The 20052-nt window shown below is 37.7% G+C and overlaps 1 protein-coding gene across 2 annotated transcripts in view; it reads left to right on the top strand.

The window, feature by feature from the left end:
• LOC129734916 (transcription factor RFX3-like) overlaps nt 1-17881 on the top strand; it is a 194651-nt gene extending 176770 nt beyond the window's left edge. Inside the window, exons 12-17 of one of the 2 annotated variants that reach the window (XM_055700327.1) lie at nt 9554-9651; nt 9966-10115; nt 11760-11968; nt 12984-13137; nt 16400-16442; nt 17219-17881. In XM_055700327.1, the coding sequence (XP_055556302.1) occupies nt 9554-9651; nt 9966-10115; nt 11760-11968; nt 12984-13137; nt 16400-16442; nt 17219-17460 (896 nt within the window). In that variant the 3' untranslated portion in view covers nt 17461-17881. The remainder of the gene's footprint in view (nt 1-9553; nt 9652-9965; nt 10116-11759; nt 11969-12983; nt 13138-16399; nt 16443-17218) is intronic. The other variant, XM_055700328.1, reaches the window with a different exon arrangement.
• Nucleotides 17882-20052: the final 2171 nt, after the last annotated feature.

The following is a 20052-nucleotide window of genomic DNA, read 5'->3' as shown; positions in this document are numbered from 1 at the left end:
AAATACCCCACCATAGGCAGTTTTCTTTTTCTCTGGATAATCAGAAAGTTACCAACAGCAGGTAGCCAAACAAATGGGAAAAATGTATTTAATTTAGTAAGGATGTAAACTGATAATTCTATTTTTATGACTTTCATCTTTTTTTTTTCTTTTCCTGATTTTCAATATTGGGGGGATGAGGAATAATCCTCAAAACCTACTCTGTCACATAACTTCCTAATAAATATTACCATAAAAGAAATTAACAGTGAGGAAAAACCTTTTTGAAAAACAAGCTCTATGTAAAATTTGGTCAGTTGAAATTTTTGTGAAAAGCTTTTAGTGGCCACAAAATGGATGAAAACCTACTGTGTAGGAAAAAGCCCAAATTCTTTGTTTAAAAAGAAGTCAAACACTCTTTACCTGAGTCAGGAGTAACATTGATTATTATCTAATGATTCTAGCAAAAGACCAGAGCCACTGTCTTTTCTCTAATAATACAGTGTTTAGCTAGAAAGAGGGAATACTATTTATTTAGAACTTAGAATTCCTCTTTCTTCATAGCTAAAGACTTTTTTTTTTCTTTTTTAAATCAGGATGACACTGAGCTGCTGCTTTCCACACATATTTTTTAAAACAGATCATCCTGTAATACAGTGGGGTGAAAAAGATCTTATGTTAGGTGTTTTACATAGCATTTGTCCAGAAAAAAATAATAATTCCTTAAAGAACTAAATATCATTGACACATTATTTACAGTATTCCTTATACTTTGACTCTTATCCTGAAGGTAATAAATTAACATGAATGAATGCTTAGTTAATTAGTAAGTGCATACAAAAAATGTTTATGTAGAAGCATAAGTGGGTTAGATGATTGACAGTGCAAAAGAGTGTTTGTTCTTTGCCTGGAAACCTCAAGAAAGAAAAAGAAAGGAAAAAAAAAAAAGACAAAAAAGCCTGTTCCATGGAGCTCATACAGAAGTTAAGAAGTTTTATAAATCCAAATTAAATTTCAGATGAGCATCCACATTTGGGGGCAGTTACATAAACTAGTTATCACTACAAATTTGAAGAAAAGGATGCTGTGAAAAATAAAATATTTCTTTCTTTATAAGTAAATTGGCTAACTTTGCTAGCGGAAGCTCCTAATTACAGAATTAATCAATTACTCAAGTTGAAAAAGAGCATTTCTCACATTAGGTGACTTCCATTAACCATTCATTCTTACTCTACAAAACATGGTGTTTTGCCTCATAAACAAAATCCAGTCTTTACTTGCACTGTTTCTTCTTAGATGGGGGGGGACGGACAGACGGGACGACGACACACGACTCATTTAAAGATAATATGATCTCCCTTTTCTAGTTTTTTCTTCTTCATTACTGTAGCAGCACTCGTTCTTCACCACCAAGATTTCACAGCAGTAAGAGCAATCCTACCTTCTGTTAGTTAAACACATTCTTATATATTGCTTATTGATACTGTCTTTGAACACTGCACATTGCATTTTGTTCTTCGGAACTAAAATAAACAGCATGTTGGCAATGGTTTGGGGTACTTTGAGCTTACTTGAGGAAACCACAGTATTACAATAATTGCCATTTCCTGCAGGTCTTCGCTCTTTAAAAGCAAAAGCACTCAGGCAAAAACTGAAGGTGGAAAATTAATGATGGAAGCTTTCAGGAGATAGGAAACAATTGCTGCAATTACTGATGTACCTGTAGGAATGCCAAAAAGAATTTTCACTGCTGATCATAAGGTTTTTTTAAAGGGTCTTAGGTGAAGTGTCCAGTTCTGTTTGTTAAATCAGAAACTAAATAATTGTTACATAATATAGAATCAAAGAATAATTCAGCTTGGAAGGAACCTCAGGAGGTCTCTAGTCCAACCTCCTGCTCAAAGCATGGTCAATGCTGAATTCAGACCAGTTTGCTCAGGGATTTACCCACTCAGGTCTTGAAAAGATCTAAGGATGGAAACTACACAAACTTCTCTGGACAACCAGTTGCATTGCTTAACTGTCCTCCTGGGTTGCTTGTGCCCCGCTTTGTTGTCCCTCTAGCAGATATTGGGGTTGTTCAAGTCTCTCATGAGAACCAGAGCCTGCGAACATGAGGCTTATTCCAGTTGCCTGAAGACAACCTGTATTGGTTTTACATGGCAAGGTATTGGTAGAGGTGGGGGGTGCAGGGACAGCTTCTATGAGAGGACACCAGAAACTGTCCCCATGTCAGAAGGAGCCAGTTTCAGCTGGCTCCAAGATGGACCCACTGCTGGCCAAAGTCTGAGCCAATCAGAGACAGTGGTAGCACCTCTGTGATAACATATTTAAGAAAGGGTAAAGTCTGCTGCACAACAGCAGCTGGGAGAAAGGAGTGAGAATACGTGAGAGAAACAACTCTGCAGACACCAAGGTCAGTGAAGAAAGAGGGGGAGGAGGTGCTCCAGGTGCCAGAGCAGAGATTCCCCTGCAGCCCGTGGTGAAGACCATGGTGAAGCATGAAGGTCATGAAGGACTGTCTCCCGTGGGAGGGACCCCACACTGGAGCAGGGGAAAGAGCATGAGGAAGAAGGAGAAGGCAGAGACAAAACATTATGAACTGACCGCAACCCCCATTCCCCATCCCCATGCACCTCTCAGAGGGAGGAGGTAGAAGAGTTGGGAGCAAAGTTGCGCCTGGGAAAAAGGGAGGGGTGGGGAGATGGTGTTTTTAGATTTGTTCCTATTCCTCATTATCCTACTCTGTTTAATTGGCAATAAACTAATCTCCCCCAAGCCAAGTCTGTTTTGCCTGTGACAATAAATGCTGAATGATGTCCCTATCCTTATCTCGACCCATGAGCTTTTCATCACATTTTTCTCCCCCATTCTGTTGAGAAGTGATAGAGCAGCTTGGCGGGCACCTGGCAGCCAGCCACGGTCAACCCACCACAAGACTTCATCTACTTCCTCCCGATCAGGCAGTCTGTATCAGATACCCACATCATCACCCACGCTGGTATGTCATCTAATCCAGACCCTTAAGCTCTCAACTGGCTTATCATCCATCCCTAGACAAATCTCCATGCATTCCAGATCCTCTTTCATATAGAGCACTTTCTTGGCTTGTTTTCCCTAAAGATTCTGCATCCATCCATTGCAGCATCAACTTGTATGAGCCATTCCACAATATCTCTGTGATCCCTGAGGTCATAGCCCTGCAAGTGATCAGAGACATCTAATTCCTCCTATTTTCCCCCATGTTGCATGCATAAGTGTGCAGGCACTTTGGAGAGGCATCCAGTCGTACCAATTTCCCCAAAAGGGCATGAAAGCTTTCCCATAATGCTGATCTCCTGACACTTCCTTAGTTATGTGCATATGCTTGAAGTGGTCCACTTTCAACCCTGTTTTGTTGATTATGAGGTCCCTCTTGCTTACCCCACATCCTTTGCTTGCCCATCCAGTGACTATCTATGACTTCCTCACTTGACTGTTGGTCATCCCTTCCACATCATTCCTAGTGTAAAGCTCTCCTTGCCAGGTTGGCAAAGCTGTTTGTGCCCCACTTGGTCATGTGGATTCGGTCTCTCCCTAGCAGTCCTCCATCCTCAAAGAGGATCCCATGGTCATAGTGGCAGAAAGTCTAGTTGGAGGACAGTAAATAGCAGTGTACCCCAGTGATCAATACTGGGTCCAGTACTGTTCAATGTCTTCATTAGTGATCTGGATGATGGGGCAGAGCGTACCCTCAGCAAGTTGGCTGATGACACAGAACTGGGAATAGAGGCTGATACATCGCAGGGCTGTGCTGCCATCCAGAGGGACCTTGACAAGATGGAGAAATGGGCTGAGAGGAACCTCATGCAGTTCAACAAGGGGAAGTGCCAAGTCCTGCCCTTGGGGAGGAACAACCCCACGCACTGGTACATGCCAGGGGGGCCACCCATCTGGAAAGCAGCTTTGCAGAAAAGGACCTGGGGGTCCTGGTGGACACCAGGTTGAACATGAGACAGCAATGTGCCCTTGCCACAAAGAGGGCTAACGGTATCCTGGGATGCATTAGGCAAATTATTACCAGTAGGTCCAGGTAGGTGATCCTTCCCCTTTATTCAGCACCAGTTGAGTACTGTGTACCTGGAGTCCTGTGTCCACTTCTGGGCTCCCCGGTACAAGAGAGACATCGACATACTGAAAAGAGTCCAATGATGGGACATGAAGATGATTAAGGGAATGGAGCATGTCTCCTATGAAGAAAGGCTGAGAGAGCTAGGACTCTTTAGCCTAAGGAAGAGAAAGCTTGGGGTGGGAATCTTCTCAATGTATATAAATACCTGAAGGGAAGGTGCCTAGAAGATGGAGTCAGGCTCTTTTCATTGGTACCTAGTGACAGGACAAGAGGCAATGGGCACAAAAAGAAATACAGGAGGTTCCATCTGGCCATAAGGCTCTTTTACTATGAGGGTAACTGAGCACTGGAGCAGGTTGCCCAGAGAGATTGTGGAGTCTCCCTCCATAGAGATATTCAAAAGCCATCTGGACATATTCCTGGGAAACTGGCTCTAGGTGGCTCTGCTTGAGCAGGGGGTTGGACAAGATGACCTCCAGAAGTCCCTTCCAACCTCAACCATTCTGTGATTCTGTAAAAACTGAAAACCTTGCTGCCAGCACCAGTCACACCCCCAATTGTTGACCTGCAGGATCCATCCACTCATCCTCAAGCTCTTTCCCCTCACCAGTAAGATCAAGAAGAACATTAACGAGCCCCCCCTGTCCTTGTCCATTTCCCCCAGTCATATAGCCACACTTGACACTTTCCAGGTAGGTTTCCCCTTGGCAGTATCATTGGTGCCTACATGGAAGAGCAGCAGAGATGAATAACCTGAGGGCCAGAGAAGCCTTAGCAGGATTTCAACCATGTCCCACATCCAAGCCCACCTCCCTAAACAATTGGTCAGTTCAGCACGTGGGAGTCTCCATGCCCCTCAGTAGTAAGTTACTCACTACTTCATGACTCAGGTTCACCCAGCATCGATGTTTTGTTTGACAGACCTCCCAGCTCCTCATCTGCTATGAGGGCACTAATTCTATTTTGTAGTTGCAAATCTTCAGGTGGAGGGGGAGCCTTCCTCCCGATGCCAGAGGTCACAAGCTTCCACCCTCCACCATCACGGGAGTCTCCACTTCCCAACCCAATAAGCACAAACTCTCCTGCCCCTTCAGTACAGTTGGGGGTTCGGGCTCTTGAAGCTACAGGATTTCAGAGGAGAACTGGTCAATCTCTTTCTTATCATCTCTGATGCTATACAGTCTGCTGACCTCCTCCCGTAACTCCTTTACATGGCAACACAGATCCTTAACAAGCACACACCACCTGCAGGCTATAAGACTATCTTCTACTGCCCCAGCATCAGCAAAACCCCAGGCACATCCTACAGCCCGAGACCTACAGAACTGTATCCTCTTTCTGGAGCTTCACCTAGACCAAGGCCTCTGACGCTCCAGGGACAGTTGCCCTAACAGCTGCTGGAGACCATTTCCTGTAACAAACTGCTGACTGTTCATTGTGCTCTAGGCTGGCGCTTATATAGGCCACTCCTAGTATTTGCTGAAAGGGTGCTTGACTGTACCTAATCAGGAGTCAGCTGGAACAAAAGCTCAATGCCCTCTTTAATCAAGAACACCTGACAGAACCTGTTAAAACTGCTAGAGCTTGCTGGAAATCGGTCTCCTGTAGCTAGGAAGATGCAGTTAAGGAGCACTTAAGCCTTCTAGATGCACACAAGCCCATGGGACCAGGTGGGATGCATCCAAGGGTGCTGAAGGAGCTGACTGATGTCATTGCAAGGCAACTCTCTATCATCCTCAAAAGGTCGCAGCAACTGGGGGAAGTTCACGATGACTGGGAAAAAGTCATATCACACGCTTCTTCAAGGACAACTAGGAGGATACCGGGACCTACAGGCCAGTCAGCCTCACCTCAGTCCCCAGAAAGGTTATGGAACAAATCCTCCTGAAAGCTATTTGTAAATACATGAAGGACAAGAAGGTGATTGGGAGCAGCCAACAGGGATTTACTAAGGGCAAATCATGCCTGACTAAACTCATTGCTTTCTATGACAAGGTGACTGGCACTGTGGACAAGGAGAGGCAGTGGATGTTGTATACCTTGACTGAAGAAAGGCCTTTCACACAGTCTCCCATAATCTCTGTATCACCAAACTTTTGAGATAGGGGCTGAATAAGTGAACAATAAGGTGGGTGGAAAAATTGCCTAGACTGCTGGGCTCAAGGAGTTGTCATCTGTGGTGCAAAGTCCAGCTGTGGGCCAGTAACTAGCGGGGTCTCTCAGGGATCAGTACTGGGACCAATGCTGTTTAAGGTCTTCATTAGTGACTTGGATGATGGGACAGAATGCATTCTCAGCAAGTTTGCAGATGACACCAAATGGGAGGGGGTGTGTGTGTGCTCTATATGCTGGAGGTCAGAGGGACCTGGAAAGGCCAGAGAAACGGACTGATGGGATCCTCATGAAGTTTAACATGGACAAATGCCATATCTTGCATCTGGGAAGGAATAATCCCATGCAGCAATATAGACTGGGGGGGGGGGCTGACTCTCTACAGAGCAACTTTGCAGAGAAGAACCTGAGGATCCTGGTGGAAAGCAAGCTGAATATAAGCCAGCAGCATTTTGACTGTTAGATTTGTGTGTCTGTCACTGTGCTTTCTTCTTTCCATCCACTGGTCCTTGCAGAAAAGTGGACAAATGCATCCTGGGCTGTGTTACCAAGAGTGTAGCCAGCAGGCTGAGGGAAGTGATCCTTACCCTCTGTTTAGCACAGGTGAGACTGTATCTGGAGTCCTGTGTCCAGTTTTGGGCTCCCTGGTACAAGAGAGATGTGGACAGACTGGAACAAGTCCAGCAGAGGACCACAAAGATGTTCAGGGGGCTGGAGAACATAACATATGAGGAGAGGCTGAGAGAACTAGGCCTGTTCGGCTTGGAGAAGATAAGGTTCAGGGGATACCTTTTTGCTCTCTACAACTACCTGATGGGAGGATACAGAGAAGACAGAGCCAGACGCTTCTCAGAGGTGCACAACAATAGGACAGGAAGAAATGAATGCAAGTTGTAATATGGGAAGTTCTGGTTAGGTATTAGGAAAACACTTTTTTTCCATGAGGGTGGTCAAATACAGGAACAGAAAGGGTGTGGAACCTCTATCCTTGGAGGTGTACACGACTTGATGGGACAAGTCCTTGAGCAACCTGATCTAATTAGACCTGCTTTGAGCAGAGGGTTAGACTAGATCACCTCCGGAGTTACCTTACAACCTAAATTTTTCTATGATAAATTATCAACTATACTAAAATACAGTTTACAGATGGATGAAATAGCACTACAAGTTATGTTGTGTCAGCCAGCTCCTCCTTCCATCTCCTTTTAAGGTACTATCTATAAATGAAATCATTAGCAGTTATATCAGGAAAATCATATAGGCATCATCTCCTGTACGGAGGCAACTTTTCTGGTCAGTGTTTTTATTTTGGTTTGGTTTTTAAAGTTCTTTTTCCCAGGCAACCACGCATTTTGGCTCTTTGTTAGATTTGTATGTCTGCCACCATACTTTCTTCTTTCCACCCACTGGTACTTGGCTCTTGCCTTTCCAGTCACTTTCATGAGCTCTTTATCTAAGACCAGAACCCTTTCCTGCTTACTGGATCATAGTTAACCAGCCAACTCATGTTTTCCTTTCCTCCTCACTGACTGGCCCTAGTTGCTGTTTTCACGTGTAAATGAATTCTGGGAGGGCTTGAGGGTTCTGTTGGAATCAGGCTAGCACATGGCTATAAAAGGAGAATGAAAGAATATCCATGTTAATAGTCATAGAACATTTTCCATTCCCACCGCAGGTTTAGTACTTGCTCCTTTCAATGCTTTAATAGGATAGCTTCCTTCAACCTTATATCCTAGCCCTGTATATGGAATAGAATAGACTTTTTGTTCATAGATTAGGCACTAGAACCCAGAGTTGACATAATTAATAGCAGAAGCAACAGCTGCAAAGAGATGCCCCATTTAGGACCACTTGGAGCACATCCATTGGTCTTTGGAGCATTTAACATATAAATAGGGTAAAACAAACATAATCCTCTGCTTAATATATTTGAGCTATAAACTCAGGCAAAATTTCATGAGCGGCAATAAACCACACGCTCCCAACATCACTGCTTGGTTTCATGTCCATAATTGAAAGAGTAGAAGTACTAGAGCGTTTAAAAGAAAAGCTTACACAAGGGTGGATGAAGAAATATATTTTCTTCTGTCTCAACAGTTCAGTGTCTTTGGCCGACATTTTTCAAAAACAAGTTAGCCTGATAAGGCATCCTACATAGAAATTTTCAGTCTCTGATTACAGTTTAACAATGTTATGAGCGACTTTCAGTTTTTACAGTATCTTAAACAAGGACACATTGGCACATTGGTCATTGTTAATAATAAGCACATCTTAACAGACCCATTTAAGACAGAAGATTGATTAGATAAGAGCAAAGAAAATCAGCAAATTTTGCAAAAAGCCTTGAAGGTTGGCTTTCCAGTGCCATGAACAGTATTCCACAGAGAATGATACAAACCAAGGTAAACAAAGCACGTGAAACAGAATATTCTAAGAGACAAGCAAAAAGACATATTCTCATTCCTCTCCCTTCCTTCCTTTGGAAAGAAATTAAATATGTATCCATTACACTAAACAGTAAAGAAGTTACATAATTGTTTTCTGTAAGTAATGACTGCAGCTGCCTCAGCAATTGCCAGTAGAATTTCAACCAGAAGAACAGGAGGCCCACACAAAGACTTCTTTATTACACAGATGATCATATTATAACAAATTTAGATAATCCTTCCTATCAGCATAACTTAAAACTTGTCCATAAACTTAAGTTTTTTCCCCAAACAACAAAATGCTTCACACTATGTTCAACTGTAACAATTACCTGAATTCATTTTAGATTAATTCAAGTGGTGTGAATTCAACTTGGCTTTGCCCAAATAATGATTTAATAAGACAAAAAATAAAGTTTTTGTTTAAACATTTTTCTTTGCTACTTAAAATACAGTAGTCCATATGATGTCTTTAAAAGAATGTGCATTTAACTTCTTATTTTAGTAATCATTCTAATTTTGATCAATAACCAACTTACATTGTTCCATTTGTGTAGACTGTGTCACTTCCCTCCACATACTGAACTTGGGCTGGGTAGACATGCTGTACCTGTTGCACAGTCTGTACTTGCTGTACCTGTAAACAAGAACACCAGAAATATAGGATAGTTTACCTTATAAAAAGAATGACTAGTGCTTTAGTGCATCTAATGGTTTCTAAACAATACTCTCAGTCACGGGACATCCCTGTTCTCACAATTACTAAATAACACAAAATGTAATTTTGTGCTGCATGTCTGTAATACGCTATGTGGAGAAAATCAGGCAACAGGAGAGTGTGTGGGAAAAGGTTAAATGAGGATGCAAAAGGTTTCAAGAGACGCACCTTGCCATCTTCTTTTTATTTTTATTCTTTAATGTTTAGGTGCCTTGACCCAAGCCATTCGCAATTTTGCAAAAAGCCTTGAAGGTTGGCTTTCCAGTGCCATGAACAGTATTCCACAGAAAACGATACAAACCAAGGTAAACAAAATTTGCTACATTTTCTTTACTTTATGCAGTTGTACACTGCATCTTATTTAAGTTGTAAAAGTAGCAGCTTTTTAACTTTTATGCTAAATGTCATATTTATGTTGATCTTCAAACATGAAACATGGGATTGGAAATAACTTTATTTTGCCAAAAATAGTAATAAGAAAAACTGGATTTATTGCATTATATGTGAATTTCAATATTTGAGGGCTCATAAATTAATACTGCAATATTAAAATTGTAATAGATGAAACAGAAGTCCTGTTGTTAATACAATGTTTTAAGATAAATGGATTTCTTCATAGGTTGCCGCTGTAAGTGCCTTTGCCCAGACTTTAAGAAGATACACATCTCTTAACCACCTGGCTCAGGCAGCTCGGGCTGTGCTTCAGAACACTTCTCAGATCAACCAGATGCTCAGTGATCTCAACCGTGTCGATTTTGCCAATGTACAGGTACCTGTGGCTTTAAAAAACAGATTTAAAAAAAAATGTTATTTCCCCCCCAAATTTTTATTTTTATTGTTAGTTCTTGTTATTCCATCAAGAAAAATAAGTGGGAACATTCTGATTTTTATATATGCAGTGATTCAGTTGAAACTTTCTAGCTTAGATTTTGGCTGTAAGGAAAATAAAACCTCAGAGCCATTATCTATTTCCATTTTCTCTGAGAGCTTCTTATCTTACAGACCATATATTCTGCCAATTCTTATTTAATGCAGATGAAAGCATAAAGTACATGTGTTCTTAGAATGAACAGCATGAACAATACCTGAAAATGAGATCTTGGATAGTAGCATAGCTTCTGATCTTCCATAAAAAAATATTGATCATACAGCACTATTTCTAGTGCAGATTGTTGTTGCATTTATTTTTATATCAAAGACAATATCATTAGTATACTTTCTTTAATTGTTTTTGTTTACATTTCCAACCTTTCCTAAGCATCTGGTTAGAACTAATTTACAGTTATCTGTAAAACAAGAATTTATTATTTTTGATTAGGTTTAAAAAAAGGTTTCCCTTTTACCTCTTTCTTCTCCTTAGAAGAAACAACATTTTTTTTTCTCTTGTTGGTCAACTAACTGACATGGCCCATATTACTGGTAGTCATACATTTGTCTTCTTTCATGAACAAACATTTTGACACACTTTATTTTAATAGAACTTCAGAAGTTCACTAGCAACAGTTAAATTCTTTTTGCTTGTTGCAAAGACCTTTGAATAAATATAATTTAACACAGATATAGTTATATTGTATAATGGTGTGTAAACTACCTAAGATTCAATATGTGACCAAATATATGGTATATTAAGTATTGTTTTGTGGTAAGATATAAGGTCTATGAATGTTGAGATGTTAACTTCAGATGTGATAGCCAGAGTTTAAGAATATGGCTTATATTAAATCAGTATTGGTTTTCTCTAAGTTCCATTATACAGAAGCATCCTATTGGTCTTATTTAAACTTGAAAATGTAATATCATTACATTCCATGATAATACTGTGAATTGCTCATTATTTTACATGGACTGTGTTTGTCCAATTGTGTGCTATTTATATTACTCATTAAGCAACGTGTTATATATGACAAACTATAGATAAAAACGACAATCCTTTTTTGCCTATAAAACAAAGCTCTTTTTAAGTGAGGTGATTAAAAAATGTAACAGAAATTGTATTTGGTCTTAACTCCTTCAAAGCAATAGGAATCATGGCACTTTGGTTTCTTGGTTCCTCTTTATTTCTTACTCTCTCAACTTCCATTTGACTGCCCTTTCCACTCCTTGTTCTCATAGTCTCAAGCCTGAAAATCCCTGAAATTGAAGTAAAAAATTATTTCTTTAAAATTAATATGGAACACTGCAATGTATTTGTGCTTTTTCCATTATATTTTTGTATGTGCTTTATTTGATGCCCATTTTTATACTTTGGGTTCCTTACTCTCATATTCTTCCAAAAAAATTGAGACACATGAAAATAAAAATACTCATTAGTTTGCCTAATAAGTGTATTTCATCCTTTGCATGTAATTATTCAGTCTTTAAGAATAATTTACACTTTGTGTTCTGCTTTCATGTTTGCCATGTGTTGTAACAGGAACAGGCTTCCTGGGTGTGTCAGTGTGATGACAATATGGTTCAAAGACTAGAAACAGATTTCAAGATGACTCTTCAGCAGCAGAGCACTCTGGAGCAGTGGGCTGCGTGGCTTGATAATGTAATGATGCAAGCGTTGAAACCATATGAAGGAAGACCTAGCTTTCCTAAAGCAGCACGGCAATTTCTTTTAAAATGGTCTTTCTACAGGTAGTTCTTAATAGTCTTCTAAATTATTTTAGCTATTTTATTTTTTTCTGAACTGTTTGCTGTAATAATGTTGGCAAAATTAATATCAGACAATAGTTCCCAAGAAATGAAGATCCTCCCCCCCAAATAAAATTTGTGTTGTTAACATTAAACACAGGACTAGTGTAACTCAGCAGTGGATTAAATGATCCTTGTATATTATTTTAAAGGTCTTGTTCAAGTGTAATGAGGTTAGAATTTTATCCTGATTTGGAAACATGCTATGAAACATTTTTGATTGAATTGCTATACAATTTTAAAGCCAATGTTCTTAATACTATTTATTAAAATACCATGGCTTCTATTTTCATTATGTAGGGAAAACAAAATATTTTTTAATGTGTAAAAAGAACATCAAGACAAATATTCCATGTCATCTTCTACTGTATCAGTTATCATAGTAAAGCTAGTTGGGTTTTTTTTTCAAAATGGTACATTGTAGCATCTACTTTCTGAGGGTATCATAAGGAAGTTTTCATCCACAATCTTCATTTTTCTATTATAAGGTATACACAAACTTATTTAAATTCTACAAGTTTAAAAATCATACCAATTAAAACTTTGAACTAGGAATGTGAGCACAACAGACAATATTTTGAAGGACTACTTTGTTTAAAAATAAATAATCTTAATACAATTTTATTGTTTAAAATTTTAACAAAGAACTTCCACTAAGGTCAGTTTTTACATGTGCTCACATATTGGTAATTGTGCATATACCGAAATTAAGCCCTTCCTGTCTTTTTGAAAATTTAGCTTCTAGTTGTGTAATGTGGTCTCCAACCATGCTTTCAGGAAAAGGGGAGAGGCAAATAGTTGTCTTTCCCAGACATTTCTTTCTGAAGACACCACAAATGAGCTGTTTGTGGATAGCATTACTTTAAAATATATTATTCTTGATGTGCATATTCCATATGAATAAATTATTGAAGAATTGTAATATTTATTTCATAATTTTTTCCCCATATTTAAATAGCTCAATGGTGATTCGAGATTTAACCTTACGCAGTGCTGCTAGCTTTGGCTCTTTTCATCTGATCCGCTTGCTTTATGATGAGTACATGTTTTACTTAGTAGAACATCGTGTTGCTCAGGCAACAGGAGAGACACCTATCGCAGTTATGGGAGAGGTAAGATAATATGCAAGACAATGGATTGGTGAATTTAGTGATCAATTTGGATATCCATCTACAATTTTTTTTTAATGTTTACATGGAGTTATTGGATATTTTGTAATATAACTGTTGCAGATTGATTTGCAAATACATTGACATCTTCAAATTTGGGTTATATACCTTAATTCATGTTTCCTTGACGGATTGATTTTCAGAGTACTTAAAACACAGTGACTTCTAACACTGATCCTCTGCAAATGAGCTTGCTCAAAAAAAAAAGAAAAAAAAGTAAATCAATCTACTAGGTAGAACCCTACTTTTTTGAATTCTTGAAAACTAAATAGTTTATATGAAAATAATAAAGGAACAGAATAATAGAAAATGCTTTCAGGGATCTGTTTACACTTATTTACACATACTTAAAATTCCAATACAAATATTTACACAAATGAGTAGTCCCATTGACTTCAGAAGGGTGGCTCACATGGCTCACATGCAGAAGTTAGTTTTGTTTCAGTGGTACTGTTTATGTGTATCGGTTGTAAGTGGCAAGGCTTTGGGGAAGGGGGCATGCAGGGTGGGGGCTGCAGAGGTGGCCTCTGTGAGAAGAGGTAAGGGACTTCCCTGTGCTGGATAGAGCCAGTTCTAGCTGGCTTGGCAACAAAACCACCACAGGCCAAAGCTGAGCCAATCAGCAAAGTTTTGGGTGCCTCTGTGAAAACATATTTAAGAAAGGGCAGAAAACACGAGACAGGCACAAGAGGAAGGAATAAAAGAGAGTGAGAAACAGCAGAGGGAACACCAAGGTCAGACCAGTAGGAGATGCTCCATGGTGGAATAGATATTCCCTGCAGCCTGTGGAGAACCTCCAGAGCAGAGGGATATTCACAAAGGAACTGCAGCTTGTGGAGAACCCACACTGGACCAAAGGAAAAATGTGAGAAGGAAGGAGTGTGAGAGAAAAAAACGCTATGTACTGACCACAAGCCCCCCTGCACCACCCATTGCCTCACTGAAGGGATTGAATGTAACTTGGGACAATAACACAGGGGGAAGAGAGGTTCTTGGAGCAAAGTTGAGCCTGGGAAAGGGGGAAGAAAGATGTTTTCCTTAAGTGTTTAAACATTTTGTTGTTTTTTGCTTTTGCTTCACATTACTTGAATCAGTAATGGCAATAAATTAAGTTAAATTCCCCAATTCAAGTCTGTTTTGCCAGTGACAGTAATTGGTAAGTGATCTCCCTGTCTTTAACTTCGTCCATGAGCTTTCTCACTCAAGTTCTTCCTATTTTCTTCCCGTCCCTCTGGACAGGGGATGGGGAAGTAAGACAATGGCTGGATGAGTGACTGTTAACAAGAGCCAACTGACAACAACATGCATGAAATGAAAGTAGCACAGAAGTACTTGCAGGATTGGGACATGGCATATTTTCATGCCTATATTTCAATGTATGTTGTTTAAAATAAACAGCGAAAGTCTCAATTCAGAACCACTCTGCCTTATATGTGTCCATGGTATTTGCAAACTGAAGTTTACCTCAGATCTTTGTTTTTCAGTAGTTCACCTAACCATTAATTTTGCGTGAGTTGTTTAAGAATTCACATTATCTTAGGAGTTATCATCAAGGAATTGTACATTTAAAGTGCTAAAAAATTGATAGATGTGGATGTATGATAGATGGTTCACCAGACTGAAGCTTAATGTTTTAATACTTGATGATCATTATATCATGTTTTATCTTACTGATAATTTGTAAGTCACCTTACATGACTTGATATATTCTTCCCTCAGGATATATTAAATCATATCATTAAATATTATGAAAATATGTACTTTTTCATAGAGATGGGGAGTCTTGGTTTAATTTGTAGTTTGATTGATATGACATGTTTTAGAAAAAAATATTACTGTTTCTGATTAGATATTTCATTAAACTCTGCTATTACATTTATAGCACAGTACTGCAAAAGCGTAGTATTGCTACGTTCTTGTTTTCTTGACAGACATGTTATATGTTAAATGTAATGTTTTTGGTGTACACCAAAACTGTGTACACACAAAAACAAGTACTGTGGAAATTCCTATAATGTTTTGGTAAACTGAAGATGGATATGATCTTAGAGAGAAAATATGTAATCTAAAGCTTTTAGAGGTGAGAGAGGAACAGGGAAGATGTTACTATTCATTAAATGCATGTCTTCTTGTGTTTCTCTGCATTTATTGACTGTGGTTGAAATAAAATGGGAAAGACTAAGGCTAGTTTGACAAACACTTCAAGCCAGTATAAACTAGCTTTGCAGCTGAGAAAAACACTCTTGTCTCTTTTCCCATCTCCTTAGCTGGCACAAGTACTCAGGCAGTTCTGTGATTAACTGGATCAGAGAATTCATCCTGTGCAAAATAATCCCACTACAATTGTGGGTTTTTTTCTTGGATCAGTTCTGTCATGTAGTTCTTTGCATGGCCATGTGAACACTTAAGGTGAAAGGATGGATATGGGGAGGTGAGGAGGGAGTATGTGTGAGGGAACCTGGAAGGATAGGGCTGCTGCTGCTTATGCTGGTTTAGTGTTCACTGAAGTTTTATCTTTCTGTATTTCTGAAAAGGACTGAATCAGGTATAGTTAGACATATATTTATCTAAATATTGTACTTTCATTTGAGATTCACTCATCAAATTATGATCTGTTGCTTCTCATTTAAGAGAAGGGTAGATAGATAAGGAAAGGGAGGGAGGAAGGAAGGTTGCATTTTTTACTTGTGAGCAACTTTTCACTTTGTTTTTTGTATAAGTAAACTACTTAGCAGAATATGCTGTAATAAACATAAACCCTATTTTCAGCAGTGCCATTTATTTACCTTATATATAGTTTTGATACACTATAGCTGACTTTAGTGACACATCTTCTCAGGGGAACTTTTAAAAGAGCTTTTGTTTAAAATATTGCAGTTTAAAAATGGACACCAGTCATATTTTCCAGCATTCTACATCAGAAATATCTCACTCAAAGCAACAAAGGCCTTGATGTAAGTCACCCTATAAAAAGCAAAAACATATGCTTAAGTTTATATTCCATTGTTTTAATTGCTGAGGATTTTTATTTTAATGTTAATTTCCTTAATATGAACACTAATATGATGGAATGAAAAATGAACTAGTATACTATGGATGTGACTGCAGTCACATGCATGCACTTTCATACTAGCCACAAGCCATTGGAGCATAGTACTGGCTTCATCATAGACTGTGTCCACACTTTTAATTGTTTATTTTGCAGTTTGGTGATTTAAATGCTCCATCCCCTGGAAATATGGATAAAGGTAAGCAGTGAAATCTCTCAAATGTATAATTTTATATAGAACTAATTTGTCTCTTGGAGCAAAACAAGCTCTTATTTTTTTTAATATAGTAAAGCAGAATCTAAAGCTGTATCATAATTTATGTTTATATTACTATTATATGGGTCCAATATGCTACACCTGATATATATTATATAATAATGACTAGAATACTCTAGGTTCTTAATAGGAAAATCTTTTTTAAAATGTTTATTATTTGCACAAGATTTTTTCAAAATTTCACCCAGAATTTAGCTGTATATCCTGGTGAGAGAGTTGAAAGGGATGGACAGTTGGAAAAAGGAAGAGGTGATGAGCATGTACATATATCTATATTTGTACTGAATGATGGGTTTGATAAGTGAAGATGGCGAAATTGGGTCCAAGCACTTACCAAATAACTTGCTAATTGTTACTGAAGGAAATAGTAAGAAATGAGTTTATGTCCTCTTTGTAGGTTGAAGTCTTATTTTGTTCTCCATTCTTACACTGGTTGTATGACTTGGAGCAAGTCAACCTCTCTTCAGTTGAGTTTCTTTATCAGTAAAATGAAATAACATTAGAAAGAGTTAATTACCCTATTTATCTGTAGTATTTATTGACTTTTCCCAATAAAATGTTGAGCTTTCATTTTCTACTTTATAAGATTGCTATACTTTCCTGTGTTTTCATATTTCAAGTTATTTGCAAAATAAAGGCCCTTGTATTTAGATTTTTTCCCTTTGTGCTATATTTTTCTTGGTTGTTTTTTTGTGCAGATGAGGGCAGCGAAGTTGAAAGCGAAATAGAAGAAGAGCTGGATGGAAACGGAGAGCCACAAGCCAAGAGGGAGAAAACAGAATTAAACCAGGCATTTCAGGTGGGCTGCATGCAGCAGCCAATGCTTGAGAGTGGAGTAGAGCAGAGCCTCCTGAACCCACTTCATAATGAGCACATTGTTACAAACACTCACACTGTTAGACAGTGCAGTGCTACTGGAAATACATATACTGCAGTCTAATATTGAAGCACCCCCCAACTCCATTAGCTCTGTTGATGCTGGACTTAATGGAGGGAGAGGGTGGAGAATAGGTCTGAAAGTTGACTTATCAAATTTTAGCTGTGCTGAATGTTACCTTTAATTGGAGTTGTGAAATGAAATGGGTGTATGCATTTTGCCGGATATTTTTTTAAAAATTGTAAGCAAAATCATTTTACATTGGTTATTTGATATTATGAGGTTTTGTAGTTTCAAGTGTCAATGAAGATTTTTGCCAAGCTTTTCCTGTTAATGCTTTTGTCCTCTTAAAATTAAAATTACTTATTTTTTCAGTTTAAAATATTTTAATGTTAATTATTTGTCATAATGGTTTCATATACAAAGGTTTTCAATTAGATGCACTTCTGTGAAATATTAAAATAAATACTTTCTTTGACTTATACTGGAAGCATACTCATTTGACAGCAGACGCATCAAATTTATTATAAAAGGTGCTTTTCATTGAACATAACTAGAAGACACTGATGAAATTGTGAACATTCAGGGGATATTTTTATCATGTTGGAGGGTTGGGAAGATCTACTGTTTTCTTTCTGTAAGGAAGAAGTGTTTTCACTGCATTTACAAATGCGGAATGAGTGACAGAATTATAATAATGTGGTAATGTGTACACTGTAGGAATACCTAATTATCTGATCACCATGTAAACAATACAAGCTTCCTTTAAAATCAACAGCTCCAGATTTTATATGTACGCCAGTTCCTCTAGTTTTGGAGACTACTGATTCTATATTTGAGACCACTGCACAGATGCTTTTGGTTGTTGAGTGGTACTGTAGTTGATAGAAACTGAACCAGAAAAGAAGTGACTTGATTTTTTTTTTTATGTGTACATGCTACTTATGCTGAACTGGACATACAGGAAAACATTCCTTTTGGATGACTTTCTTCTATTCCAGATCTTTTCCTACTACTAGTTCAATCTGCTGCTTTCGTAAATGATAATTTATAGAATGTAAGAAATATAGCAACCTGCATCATTTTCTTTTCAAAATATATTTCCTGATTATTAAAGTGAATTTAAATTTTTACAAAAAATTAATAAGGTAGTGTAACTGGTGCACCTCACTTGTACTTATTCCCAATTGCATTGAATTTGAATAGTTGGCTAGATGGACCATTGCCATTTAAGAATGTACATCAGGGATCATTGTACCTCGGCTATTACATGGTGCCTTAAACAGAACTGAAGCTAAGATTTAGTATTTTTTGTTATTATTATTAACTCTAAAAATTTATTCAACAAGGTGTGCCTGTCACTTTCAAATTTCCTAAGTATTAAGGGCAGGTTACATTGTCTTCAAAGAAATAAAAGGGGGGTTTATTATTAAGTAATTTTAATATCCCACTTAAAATTGATAATAAAACTATTTTTTTCTTGTTTCTAGCTGAGTTTCACTTTATTACAAATAAAATTTGCTTGGAAACTTGAAAAGCAAACCTAGCTTTTAATTTTGTGTATTAAAACCAACTCCAAATGTTGTTAACAAAGTAAATGGACCCTAGTCATAAGCGTGGTTATATATTTTTAAACCCTTGTCAGATTTTAATTTTTAAAATTCAGACTAAATAAATGAGCAGGTACATAATGCAGTACATTTTCAATTTCTATATGTGGTAGGGTGTAAGGCTGATGCTATGTTTTAATTATTGCATCTTATAGTGATAGTTTATACAGTCTATATTAATTGACATTAAACATCTGATTTTTTCTGATTATTTTAAGCATTTTCATTATTTTTAAAGCAGACACATGGATTTGCTAAGCTAAAATATTGAAAATTAATAAATAAAAGCAAAAATCTGAAGGAGAGAATAAAAAATCAATTTTATAGAAAGGACTGTATAAAAAATTTAGGGAGTCTCTTATTTTATCTAGTGTGGCTGTGGATTGATTTTTTAAATTTTATTTTATTAATTCATATATACCAAATGGGTGGACAGCACATGAAATGAACAATGTATTTTTAGCAAAGAAATTTGCTGCTAGAGCTTTCATATGCTCCAAGAACGGTTAAAGATCAACTAAAATGTCCTAACAAAATTATTTGTAAATTGCTTAGCAGAATTTGGAGGCCAACCCATCCTGCTCCATTCTATGTAGGCACAATTCTTACTGATGTCAGTAGATTTTTTTTTGTCTTGGCAAAAAGTGCAAATATGGTTTATGTTAATTTATCTCTGAATTCACCTGTGCACTGAATCCTCATAGGTTTTGTTCTCCCAAATATCACTGCATTTTCCCTCAGAAATCAGCACCCTTCACCAAATATCCTAAAATCTACCCTATGATAAATATTTAATCCCTGTTATTTTGCATTCTAAGATTTTAACAAGTAAAATAAAATTAAATATTCTGCATTTTTCATTTTTAACATAGGGTGTTCTATGCTGTACTGATGGTTTGTATTGCCTTGTTTCCAATTTTGTGTTGACAAACCTTAAATGTTTTCTTATCATTGTCCTTTATTGGTAGAATGTTGGATTTGTTGTTGCTGTGAGAAAATTATGGTTGTAACATACAAATATAGATTGCTAAGAGGTGGGACCTGA

Source organism: Falco cherrug, assembly GCF_023634085.1.
Source record: "Falco cherrug isolate bFalChe1 chromosome W unlocalized genomic scaffold, bFalChe1.pri SUPER_W_unloc_1, whole genome shotgun sequence".
In the NCBI taxonomy this organism is placed as follows: domain Eukaryota; kingdom Metazoa; phylum Chordata; class Aves; order Falconiformes; family Falconidae; genus Falco; species Falco cherrug.
The sequence above is the reverse complement of the archived record's forward strand: the minus strand, read 5'-3'. Positions and strand labels throughout refer to the sequence as shown.